General features: G+C 41.0%; 1 protein-coding gene across 1 annotated transcript in view; it reads left to right on the forward strand.

Moving 5' to 3' along the window:
* Positions 1–5,308: 5,308 nt before the first annotated feature.
* The window catches only part of CLCN1 (chloride voltage-gated channel 1), a 57,461-nt gene continuing 49,430 nt past the window's right edge, over positions 5,309–13,339 (forward strand). The window contains exon 1 of the mRNA XM_051780702.1: positions 5,309–5,530. Within this exon, the coding sequence (XP_051636662.1) occupies positions 5,480–5,530 (51 nt within the window). The 5' untranslated portion in view covers positions 5,309–5,479. The remainder of the gene's footprint in view (positions 5,531–13,339) is intronic.

Genomic DNA, 13,339 nt, shown 5'->3' on the forward strand with positions numbered 1-13,339 from the left:
CAGTCCACCAACTTCTCAGGAGTCTATAAATTGCACTGTACAACTGAAGCCCTGAAACCCTACAGCCTTGAACAAAAGGATCGCTTGTTTTTTTTTAATTAACAAAAATATTCAAGGCAGCTCTTTACAGTCTAAGTATGTTACTTAGATTATTTATCACTGGAGTTTGTTTCCTTTTAAATGAAAGGGAAGAGTTTCACATTATTACCCTATTATGAGTTTTCTTTCTTCAGCCATGGTCATTGGAAAGCATAATCTACCACTTGTTTTGAAAATTTCCTTCACAGTCTCTTCAAGCTGTAACTTGTCTCTTGCTGTGTCCAATTGCAGTTACTCCCACTTGATGTGATGTGGGAGATGGGCATTTTTCTGGTTTTGTGGTAGAGCCTAAATCCTGGGATACTGGATTACATATGGACTACAGGCTGTTCACTTGAGTCTCAGTCTTCTTCATTTTGTAGTAGTAAGCTAGCGTAGTTCCTGGCTTACTCCTTTTCTAATGTAAGTATGGCTTTTAAAATATTTTTTTTCAGGATAGAATTATGAATAGGAAGCACAAAGGGACATGAAGGGAGGCTGGAAAACTAGACATATGCTTTTTTATTCTTCTGCCTAGGAAAATGAAGGCTGAGTTTCCTCCAGTTGACAAAGGTGCATCATTAACATTTGTCTTGCATTTATCTTACACACAATGTGATAAACTGAACAAGAATCATACTTGCCAATTGGTGCCTTACTCTGAAGTTTAAAGGCTGTTGTACCTTCCTGGAGTACAAACAGTCTTCCTGAGTGCTCCCTCTATGAAATGGTGCAATATTTTACAGATAGGTATATTGATGAAGAGTCCACTCTGATGGATTAAATTTCTGTAGGATTGCATCAAGTTGTATTGTCACTGCCACTTTTGTATGTTCTTTTTGTATACTTGTATTTTACTGCCTTGAAGCATTAAAATAAAGAATTCTTGTTTGATTAATCTGTGCAGTATCTTCCATTTGGAGAGTCAGACCTCTGTGTAGAAATGGAGGTTCTATATAAAAACAATTTCACGTAATTTCTTGAGATAGTACATCCCAGAGGCACTTTTGAACTCTTAGGCCTGCTACTTGCTAGCTGCAACCAGTGTGAGTTGCTTTGAAATTTTGATAACACCTGAGCTAAACAAAGGCTAATACATTAATAAAGACATATGAGGCAGAACCACCAGGTAGGAGGTTGATGATGTGCTTCAGCACATCAGAAAACTTTGGGCCTGGTGTTCTTGCCAAAATGAATGGCTCCTGAAAAAAAGGAGTCTTGGAAAGAGGAAGAGCCCAAACAGAAGGTGAAGATACCAGCTGGAGGAAAACTCCTGGAAGTGGAATATCCAAGGAATCAGAGAGCTGCATGGGAACAAATGCCAGGGGATGTACAGAGGCCTTGATGTGTTATGCCAAAGACTTGTAACTTGGGGCAGCTGTACAGCACAGAACCAACAGAACTTTCTGTTCCACCTTCACAAACAAGCAATGAAAGCCAATGAGTGTGAAATAAGAAGGTAAAAGCTCTGTTTTCATTAGTTCTAAAATAATCCCCAGTATCCAGACCCACTAGAGGTTGCCATTTACCTTGTCATTTGTTACACCTAGAAGAGTCTGAGTTCTGTTTTTAGTGAAGGAGTACATTGGTTTTGTTAATACTACTGAATTCTGGTACAGGAAATGTAGTAGTAATATTAGCACTGGAATTACCAACATCTACTTGTGGAGAAAGTGTTTCTAGTAGTCCAGAAGTCGTAGTAAACAAGATGTTTGTATTTTCACAGAAGTAAGTTTTGAGCTACTAGTATAGTATAAGGAATTAGTTTTAATAGTTGGGATAGCTGACAAATGTTAACAGCTTCACTTTTGTCTTGAAACCTAAAGAATAAGGTCAAAGATTTTTTTATGGGATGGGGAGTGAAAACAGTGAATCCAATGATGACAAAGTATTTTAAAAATCTTAAATTGTATGAAAATATTTATTAATTATTTATAAATTGTACATTTATTTAAAATTCAGTATAATCAATGAAATTGTAGTTCTAAACTGATTTTGTTTCCATATTTACCATTATTAAAAGTAATAGGTACTCAAAGGATCCGACTTTATAAAAATAGTCATTGGTACCCTTAAAAATTAGGATGTACAGAATGGTACTGAAAGAGGGCATGCTTTCCAAAACATGAAAAGATTTGAGTAACATCTTATAAATGAAATTTATGCAAAGCTGAGGCTCCTAACATACACAGTACCTGTGTTGTGCCAAGTATTCTTACCCTTCAGGGTATGAGAATTCTTCACTACATCACAACACTAAATTATTAAGTTAGGAGAAGGAAATGCAAGAAAAGATACTGTTATGTAATAGATGGTGTCATCAGCATATGCATACAGAAAACAGTTTCTTTAAAAGGAAGGGAATGAAACAAGGATCTCCAGAGAAGTTACAACCAATCATTGTCACAGGATCAGCAGCCTTGGTGAGTCTGTTTACCTAAGAGTGAGCTATGTCCTACTCAGTGCAATTTGGCCTGGTGTTGCTGCTTTTGCCAGTCCTACACACAGAATTCTCTCTTGTGAAGGTATTCTTCTGTTTCCATTCATCTGCATTTGGTACCTTGGTTTATGGTAAGTATTATGTATAACTTGGTCTTTAGTCTGTGTTTTTGCATAAACTGTTCCACCTGCATGCACAAATTCTTAAGATGACATCTGTGTAATTCATTACCTCTTTGAAAGAGCTCACAGTTGGACTTATTTCTCTAACTTAGAAATATAACTGTAATTGCTATGGTTCAGGCCATTTTTTTTTTTAATTTTAATTTTCTTTGTCACTCCTAAAGGTTTTGATTTGCAGCCGCAAAATAAAGATGAACAGTTACACCTCCCATAGAAATCATGTTTTGACAAAGGTAAGCATCATGCTGTATTAAGAAAATACTTAGATTTGAATTTGTTATACTCAGTTTGTAAAGAAAAAACACAAACTAGCTAGCTGTTAGTCACGTGTAAAGTGACTTAGGGTGAGAAGAAAAGGTCGCACTGAGCACCGGCTTAAATTTTCTAAATCAATTTACACAGAAAAAGCAGTTAAGGAATGTTACAAACTGCCACTGCCTCTTGCATCTCTGGCTTGGGTATTCCTCCTGCCCAGCCCAGAAACCCTGGGCTTCATGCCCCAGCAGGTGCATTCAGGACATGTCCTGGTCCCATCCTGGAGGCTGGAGCATACACTTGTGCACTCCTGTTGCTAAGACCACAGACCTGGGCTGCCTACAGCCCTGGTCTGACCCAGTTAGTAGTGCCAGGTCTCCTCACACAGGTCTGACCTGTAGCTAACACTCTGGGCACCCCTTGAGATGATCCAGAGAGCTATGGCCACTCCAGCTGCTGATGCTGAGACCCCACTTGCTTCAGCTCCTGTCCCCAGAACCCCAACACCCCTGGTCTGACTGCAGTTGCTGACCCCAAATTCACTCATGCCAGTCTTGCCAGCTGCTGGCATCTCAAACTTACAGCATCATATGCATGGGATAATGAAATTTCATGGAAGAAGGCATTTGATAAGAAGATAGGACAGACATTGACCAGCTTTGGTTTTCACGAAACCTGTCCCTTTCCATCTGTTCCCCTTTTTGTTCCTCCCCAAACCTTTTCCTTAGCAAGTTTTGCACAGTCCAGCAGACTTAGTTCAAATCCTTATGTTCCTCTTGTTTCCCTCTTCATAATAGTTAAAAAGTCCGGGCTGGACGTGTCCAAAGCTGTGGCTGTAGTTTTCTTAATGGCCTGTCAAATAGTGACTAGATATTTGGTCTTTTGCATGATTTCTGTTTTCTCTCTGTCTCTGAGTTCTGGGTCTCTGTGGTGTTAGTTGTGGCTTCCCAACTTTTGCACTGAAAAAGTCCTTGACTGAATAACCTTAATAAAGGAGATGCTTTCACCTTTCACATAACCTTACATAACCCATCTTTATTTAGTGGGAGCAGCAGCTTAGGAAGTCATGACGTTGGTCTAAGTAACTGCTTTGCCTAGATATAGAATTTATCATTTTCCCTGAATGAAAAGCTTTACAGATAGCAGATAAAAAAAATGAGCAGTTGTCTGTGAAAAGATCTGTGGCCTATATTATCTGCTTCATTCCCCACACACTTCTGTGCTTGCTGCTGCCTCAGGGTACAGCAGACAGTAGCACTGACTCAGCTGAGGATGTAGCTGTTGCTACAGCTGCTTAGTGCTGTTTTTCAAGGCAGAAGCACACAGCAGCACCCTGATTTTGTGCTTTATATACTGTTAGTTCCTCCTTGCTTTTCTTGTGGCAAAGGCCCCAAACACACAGCAGGGCAGGAGACAGGACCTCCCTATTTTGCAACCCTGCAGATGTCCCAGGATCCTTGAGCCCACAAACCCTTCCTGACTGTGCTGTTGAGCAACTTTGACTGGATTTAGGTATAACAAAATTTGGTTAAGCATAGTTTTTTCTGTTGTCTTCTATATTCCCATGTCATTTCTAGTCAGAGATTAAGAAAAAAACCCACCAACTTTAACACAAGAATAAAAACATGTCTTTACATGAGGATGCCTGAGCACTGGAGGACATTGCACAGAGAGTTGTGGAGTCTCCATCCTTAGAGATACTCAAAAGCTGTCTGGACATGGCTCTGAGCAATTGGCTCCAGGGGTGCTGGTTGAGCAGGGAGGTTGGGCCTGATGACTTCCAGAGCTCCCTTCCAGCATCAGCCATTCTGTGATTCTGGATGAAAAAGACACTGAGTGTTGTTTATGCCCATGGATGAAGGTACTAAGACTGTGAGGAAGGCTGCTTATTCATGGTGAGGTAACGAGCAATAATGGATGTGCTTTAAGAAAAATTACGTTAAATGTGAAGACAGCTTGTAGTTTATATGAAGAATATTCTTCCACAGCCAGCTAGGAATACTTCCCCTCTCAGATGCTGACACTTCACAAAGTTGTCCCTGAAACGAGTTGTAGGAATAATCCTGCTTAAGTTGCAGGATGGTTCTCTTGTCTCTAATTTTGGTAATTTTTCTTTTCCACCCTTTTCATCCCTAGTCTCTCTCTGCTGTCAGCACCTATTCTGTCTATGGTCCCCCTTACCCTTTCCAAATGCAGTGAAGAATGACATTGCCTGAGAGAGGAGAGGGAAATGTTACCTCCTGTTAATTTACTGAGCTGTCCCATTGCCAGGTCAGCAGAGAGAGATTAAGGCAGGGAAGCGGCTGCTGTGTCCAAGCAGACTGAACAGGAGGGGGCAGGGAGTTTCTGGTTACACTCTCCCTCTCTGTCTTTCCCTCACCAGTAACCTTCTCTCTCAGGGTGCTCTGTGGGATTTTAGCTGAAGCCTTGTGCCTGTTTCACTCCATGATTCTGCTGTGGGTGGCAGATAGGAAGACATTGTCCTGAACAAACCCTAATCCCACAGGACACGGTTGCTGGGGATATGACTGGGGATGCCTCTCCAACAAAAGCGTTCAGATACCAACAAACACTGGTGAGTACAATACCTGCAGCAGGACAGAACGTTTCCTACATGATAGCTGGCTTCCGTTCTCTGCTTAAGGGGCTCAATGCTTTCTTTGCCTACAAATATCCTTCCCTGTTTGCATTAGACAGACTCTGTGAGAGATCTACCTGAGCACTTGTTCCAGTAGTGGCTTCCTCCAAGAGAGAACGAGGCCATATTTTCCTTTGCTCAGTATGAAAATGAGAGTTGATCCACGTGGATGAAAAATTTACATCACCAGACAAGGAAAAAGGTGCTGGAGTGACTCAGGGCTGTAGCAATGCCTACTCTGCAGAGATGCATATAAATTCAACTGCTGGTTGTGAATGGGTTTCCTTTTTCCAGACAACCACAGATAAGACACTGAAACCTTTCCCTGCCCTTCCTTGCAGCTCCCAGAAGATGTGGTTAGGATTCTGCCATAGTGGCTGTTAACAGGTGCTGTGAGAGCATGGAACATGTTGTTCTTTTGGGCATATCCAACTGGCGTCAGGCACTGCTTTGCTTTATAGGTATTTGGATATGAACTGTTGTACCAGTTTCTGCTTTAAATACTTTAAAGAGTTACCACCAACTAGGAGAACTAAGATTCATTGCATCTCGTAAGTCCTCACACTTTTCTGGGCAAGTGGAGGTAGCAGCCTGTACTGTGTCTAAAAAGCCACTTTGGTCACTGAGGTGAGAAGTAGCATCATACATTCTAGATTGCCTGTGGAGCAGCACGAAGGGAATCCCAGCCTCTAAAAACGAATAGTGACCTGAGCATGCAAAGTTTTGGTAGCAGTGTTTAGAGACAAATAAGATTGTGTTGAGGCTGAGGAAAGTATGCAATCTCATCTTCTTTAAGCTACTGAAAAGAAAGATGGAGACTTTACCTGTTGCTCTATGGTATCTCTTGGGCACATCCAAGTAAGGTCTTGTACTGCTTTTGTTTATAGATATTTGAATGAAGGCTGTTGCTACACTTTCTGGTTTCTGTTTCTAGAACATCTGATTTACTAAGGAGAAGGTGTGATTGTCTTTGGGAGCAGAAAGCTGAGCTGAAGAACAAGAGAGTAGCTTTCAGTTCAAAATTCTCTGCTGCTGAACACTACTCTTGTGTAGGACATAGTGCCTTACAGATGAATGAAGAACTGTATGATCTTTGTGACCATATAGCCCTTTATGACTGAAATATTGATTTAAAATTCAGAGTTATGTAATGAATGTAAATTTCTGAGTGCTCCAAATAGGCATATCACAAGCATATGCCCTCAGCTCAACAATGTTTTACTAAGAGCCCTATTTATCGCATATAAAGTATTAATATTGCTGAAGGATACAATCATTGCAGTGGAAAGGCTGGATCATGATATATTTCATCTCTGGCAGCCTGACTTTGTTGTCCAATACAAAAAAGAATCATCCTCACTGTTCGGAGTGAGTGGTACCAACACTGGGTCATCGAGACTGAGCCTAATATAGAACGTAATGGGACTGCAGTGACCTGTTTGCATAGTAAACAAACTTGTAATGATTGCATAAGACACTGAACTGTAAGGAAATAATAAAAACCTGAACAAAAGCAGTGGTAAAGAAGAGAGCATGGGACAGCAAAAGATGCAGAAATAGCAAGTATGCTATTTGGATAAAATGGCTGTATTTCTTCTGCAAATGTAACAAACTCATGAATATCTACAGTTTTCAGTTTTAGGTTCTTTAGGGTAGAACTAGACCAGTCAGAGTATTTAGACTAATGAGAGTTTTCTTGAATGTGGGAAGACACAACTAGTACTAGATTTCTTGAGTTCAAAGATCGTGGTCTGTATTATGTGAGCGAAGGCAAGTCTTTGACAAAATATTTGTATATTACTGAATAGCTATTAGTGAGAGAAAGAAAGAAAATGTCTTACATGATCTTAATTTATTCATAAATTCATCCCAAATATTTGCCATTGAGAGTTCTTTTAGGCTTCTGGACAGGTCAGGATAGGGTAATAAATGGTAGCCGTTTGATTCCTGAGGTATCTGCATAGGTAAACCTAAAAGGATCAGTTCTTTATTGAATTCAAGTCCCAGATAAGCTTTGTGATAAGGAGGCAGCCATGCTACAACCTGTTTCGTAAGAGATGACTGTAAAGTTGGGAATTCTTTGAGAATGACCATCTATATTCAAGTCCTCAGGAATCATAGGCAGAGTAGCAGCTAATTACTGAGAGTAGCTAGTTGCTGGATATAATCCAAGCATTAGTGTTAAGTAGGCGCTGAATCTCAATGAAGAATAAATTATTTCTCAAAACAAGAAAAATTAATAGCATTTATAAGGATTAAGTAGCAAGTGAAAAAGGGATCGTAATTCTGGATGTAGTTGCCTTAAGTGGATACCAGACACTTTCAGGATTTGAGTATCTTAGCAATTTTACACCTTAAATGCTATCTTTAGGAGCAGGCTCCTCTCAAGTGTCATCATTACCTCTCTTCACTCTGTATTCTCAGTCATGTTAGTTCTTTCTTGTTTAGTGAGTGAACAATAGCAGAGAGCACTTCTGAACTAATGCGGCATACATTAATTTTAAGACATCAGACATAAAGCAATTGCTGCTCTTTGGGCATGCTGATCAGTAGTAAAAGAGAGAAAGTAGGTCGTTGCCTGACTTCAAAGACTGTAGGAATGATTTCTATTTTCCTCTGATTTAGAAAATGTATTACAGTGTCACAATCTGTAACCTAAGTTACTTGTGAAGTAACTTATACTTTGGGATGAGGAGATATGGTAGAGTGAGTAGTTGCTGGTCAGCCGTCAAGGTCACAAATGGTCTACATGAGAGTGCTGATGAGTCATCTGACCATTTCTTGTCCTTAGATCCCTTCTATGATTGAAGTATCTCTGCTTATTTATATAATATGGCCACTTTATTAATTTTTTCCACTCCTGGCTTTTTTTTTCCCCATTCCTCTCCAATAATCTATTTTAGCCATTTCTTTCCCAGGTATTCATTGCCTCTTTGTCACTTACTCTTTTACCATTCTCTTGTTATCCTCATATACTTTTTCCTCACTTGTCTTCTGCTGCGTCTCCTCAATCTGTTTCTCTGCCGTTCCTGCTCTCAATATCTGTGAAGCCAAGTGTTAGGTTTCACAGCTGTGTTTTTCTCTGTGCCTTCCTCACATCCCTGCCATTGGATTCTGTTCTAAAAATATCCCATGTGACCCTTTCCCTGTGCTGTCCCAAGGCAGAGGGGGGATTCTCCACAACTCCTCTCTCCTCTTTTTCTTTTTGAAGATGTTGTCAATCATACAGAAAGTAATATGAGAAGGCAGAAGAGACCTGGAGAACTGAGGTCATGAGAAAGATCATTTGTGCAGATTTCTATTGCCCGTTCTAAAGCTGAAGAGGACAAAAGATGCAGATGAATACGGGGCCAAGCTGTACATGGCAAGATGTAGGCTGCTGACTGTGACAGTAGAAAAGAAAAATAGGAATTTTTAACTCAGTCCATCACTGCATGGGAGAGATGTGCAGAGCTGCCCTACCTAGGAATTTTTTTGATATATTTTGCTGTGGCCATAAGCTCTGCTGTGAGACCTAGCATATTCCTGAGGAAATTCTCTCACTTCCAGTTTGTATTGCTAGCAGGTGTGGTCTCCATAGTTCTATTAATAATTGAAGTTTGCCTGCCATTATTTTGTTTTTGTTTCTATCAAAGCAAAAAAACCAGAGTCATAGTAAGATCTAGATGGGAAGGGAACTCTGGCAGTATCCTGTCCAACCTCCTTGGTCATGAATTTTCCTTGTTTCAAGTCATGGCTGTTGCCTCTTGCATTTTCTTTGTGCCTCTCTGAGAAGAGCCTGGCTCTGTGTTGTCTATACCTTCCTTCTGGGTAATGGCAGACAGCAAATAGATCCCCCTTAGCCTCTTCTCTGGGGTGAATAAACCCAGCTCCTTCAACCTGTCCAGAAAACAATCCAGGCAAGACTTCCCAAGGTGACACCCACAGCTGCACACTAGTGCTGTATATTCCTGACCTAAATGCTTTTTCCCGTAGAGAAAGTTTGGTGAGTAGCACATGCAAGAGATATGGTACTAAAGACTTTTCCTGCCGCTCGTCATTGCCTTCCCTGGCTGTTGCCCACGTTGTCCTTGTACTGAACCGCAGGAGCAGTTACAGCCCCACAGGAGCAGCTTCCCTGCAAACACTGTGCCCTGGATAGCACCATCGTGGCAGGGGGTGCAAGGGGCCTTTTCTGCTACTTGCAGAAAGATATTTTTTCACACATTTCCAGCATCAGTCAGGTATTTGGTTCTTTTGGGAAGGTGTACAGAATTGTACTTTTTAAAATGTTATTTCCAAACCACCTGAAGTGTCCAGGTACAAAGTGGAACTCTCACACCAGGAGCTCTCTCACCAGGAGCTAGTGGGATAGCAGTGGTGGTGTCCCTCAGCACTGCAGTTGTCTGTTCCTGAGAAAGCTGTCACAATTATAGCACAGTAGCAGTAAGAATATACTTCAGTGATTTTGTCCAGCTACATATCCCTTATTTATAATGCTACAAAATTTAAGCTTTTCCATGAATGGTACAGACCTCCTGCCCAAACAAATAAATCCCAGGGGCTGGTAGCATGCTGATCAATTTAAACCTTGCTGTTGATCTTGTGCTGTAAAAAGTAAGAAAACTTGCTTGTGTATAAATGGCATATGGGGGCATCCCACATTTGTTTGAAACTTAATAGGGTAGCTATATGCTTTAAGCTTTAATATATGGACAAAGAAAGTACATAATTGTTTTGACAGCTGATATATGCTAATTTGGCAATGTAGCAGATTAAATTATTTCAGGTGAGTTTGTGGCCGAGGGTGTATGTATGGAAAGACCATGTACTAGAACTCCTGACATTAAAAGAAGTTAGACCTGTTGCTAGTATAGTTCTCAACAATGGCAGTAGAGGGGCAAGTGGAATACAGAAATTGCTGCCCAAGCTGTACAGCAGGTGGCATACAAAGTATGGTAAATGAGAAATAATTCATCAATACTGAAATGTACAGCAAATAAAAATCCCCAAGGTAAACTCGACTACTGTTGTGAATCTCCATGAAATCACAGCAAAAAACATGGGCATGCTGGAGAGAAACTGGTGGTAAACGCTACATAAAAATAAGTTATTTTTTCAATGTTTGCTTTAGCAAAGCAGCAGTAAGTTGCTGTTGTCAGTTTTGATGGAACAGCTTCCACATACCTGCATGATAAACGATAACTCTTAACTCATTAACACAGAGGGAGAACAAACATAGCTTAATAATGTTGGAGAGCACCTTATCAGACAGAATCTGCTTATTTAGTGTTTACTAAGTGACACAGGACTTTTTGGGGAACCAGATTATATTGTGGATTCTTTGCATCAAGAAAGCATGTTATGTTTTTGTATTCTTCACATTGAACATAGGACTAACAAAGAGATCCTCCGTGAGTTGTGACTGCAACAGACACTTTAGTCTTTTGACATTGATAAGGATATAGGGAGGGTTAAAGGATTTGCTCACTTTGTTAAAACTCAGCCATGTACCTCTACGACAAATTCCTGCCTCCTGGTGAAGAAATTGATTCTTATGTGTCCATAAAGGAACCAAGTGGATGTTGGGAGTCACAGTCATCCATTTCCATAACATATTTATAAAAGGCCATGGATCAGGAATGTTTGCTTATCAACTATCAGCATTGAGAGTGGATTCTAAAAGTGCATAAAAATACAAAGCACCTTCACTGTATCTATTGCATTGATAATGCAAGTGTGAGTGGCACCTGCACATTTTCAAAGAAAGCCATTATCTGTAGGTCTAAAAACTCTGACAAATTACATGTGGTATGTTGTTTTCTGATTTGGTGATGTGAAGAAACACAGTGTTTAAGTACATAATCTTGTGCACCCATAGGTTTGTTTCAGATTAAAGTTAGTCCAATTAGTCTTAACTGTGTATAGTCTAGCATACATATTCTTTGATACGGTGTAAACTGCTATAGTGACTGTGGATGTCTATAACCTGAGACCTGGAGTTATCCAAATCTCCACTGGGACACTGAAGAACAGAATTTGCCTGAAGACCCCTCACAGAAGCTTACAAAATATTTTACTATCAGAAAGAATTTACTGCTTTTAACAGCTGCAGAAAAATATTTACCCAGTATTGAGAATGTACTCAGCCTGGGTACAGATCACATTCCTCCAAACAGATTTCAGAATTAGATGAGGCTTTCTTCAGACAACTGGAAGAGCCTCATGTTTACAAGCAATGCAGGAGGTTTCTGAAGTGCATTGACAAGTTCTTAGCACTGATAATCAAGGCTACAGCAAGAGGAGGTTCTCTGCTGGACCCGATATTTACAAAGGAGAAAGGAGTGGTCAGGGGTGTGAAGGCCCAGGACAGCCTCAAGATCTGAGAAGAGAGAAGGGCTAAAAACAAGATCTCAATCCTTGAGTTCAGGAGAGAAGTCTTTAGCTCTTCAGGGATCTGCTTGGGTGAACCCCATGGGATATGGCCCAGAAGAGAAGAGGGCTCCAAGAGAGCTGGTTGGTGTACAGGAATCATCTCCTCCAAGCTCAGAAATGATCCATCCTGCTGAGCAGGAAATCAAGCAAAGGCAGCAGGAAGCTGCATGAATTAGCAAGGAGCTCCTGACTAAACTCAGACAGAAGAAGGTGCAAGCAGCATCATGTGACCTGGGAGGAATCTAGAAACACCAGCCCAGTGTGTGAGGATGAAGTTAAGAAAACCAAAGCTCATCTGGAATTTAATCTAGTGAGGGACATAAAGGGCAACAAGAATGCTTCTACAGGCATATCAACAGCAAAATGGTCAGGGGACCAGATGACAAAGAGCAAGGACTCTCATCGGAAGAGGTTGAGGTCAGGGAGCATTTAAACAAACTGGACATGGACACATCCATGGAACCTAATGGGATGCACCCACAAGTATGAGGGAGTTGGTCAATCTCATTGCAAGGCCACTCTCACTTATCTGTCAAAGATCATAGGGATTCACAGTGGTTACTGAGGATGGGAATAAAACAAATGTCACTCATCTTCAAAAAGGACAAGAAGTCCAGCAAACTACAGGCTGGCCCACTTCACCTCAATCCCCAGAAAGGTGATAGAGCAACTCATCTTGGGAACCATTTCCAGGCACATGAAGGACAGGAAGATGACTGGGAGTAGCCAGCATGGATTTGTGAAGGGAAAATCACTCTTAACCAACATATAGCCTTCAGTGATCTGATGACAGCTTGGTGGATGAAGGGAAAACAATGGACTAGTTTATCTTGACTTTAGCAATGCGTTTGTCTCCCACAACATCCTCAGGAAGAAAATTAGGCTAGACAAGTGGACCTCAAAGTGGATTTAAAACTGGCTGAACTGCAGGGCTCAAAAGGTTGTGAACAGTAGCACAAAGGCCAACTAGAGGCCACTCATTAGCACTGTACCCCAGGGGTCAATACTGGATCCAGTACATTTAACCTCTTCATTAATTACCTAAATAATGGAACTAAGTAAACTTTCAGCAGATTGCAGATAATACAAAACTGGGATGAGCAGTTGATATGCTGGAAATTTGCATTACCATTCAGAGGGACCTTGTCAGGGTGGAGGAATGGGCAGAGAAGAATCTCATGAAGTTCAACAAAGGGAAGTGTAGAGTCCTGCACCTGGGGAGGAACAATCCAATGCACCAATCCATGCTGGGGGCTGACTGACTGGAAAGCAGCTTGGCCTGGGGGTCCTGGTGGACACCAAGTTAAACATGAGCCAGCAGTGTGTCCTTGC

This window comes from Manacus candei, unplaced genomic scaffold (assembly GCF_025592945.1).
Source record: "Manacus candei isolate 608988 ecotype Guabito, Panama unplaced genomic scaffold, ASM2559294v1 h1tg000014l, whole genome shotgun sequence".
NCBI lineage: Eukaryota > Metazoa > Chordata > Aves > Passeriformes > Pipridae > Manacus > Manacus candei.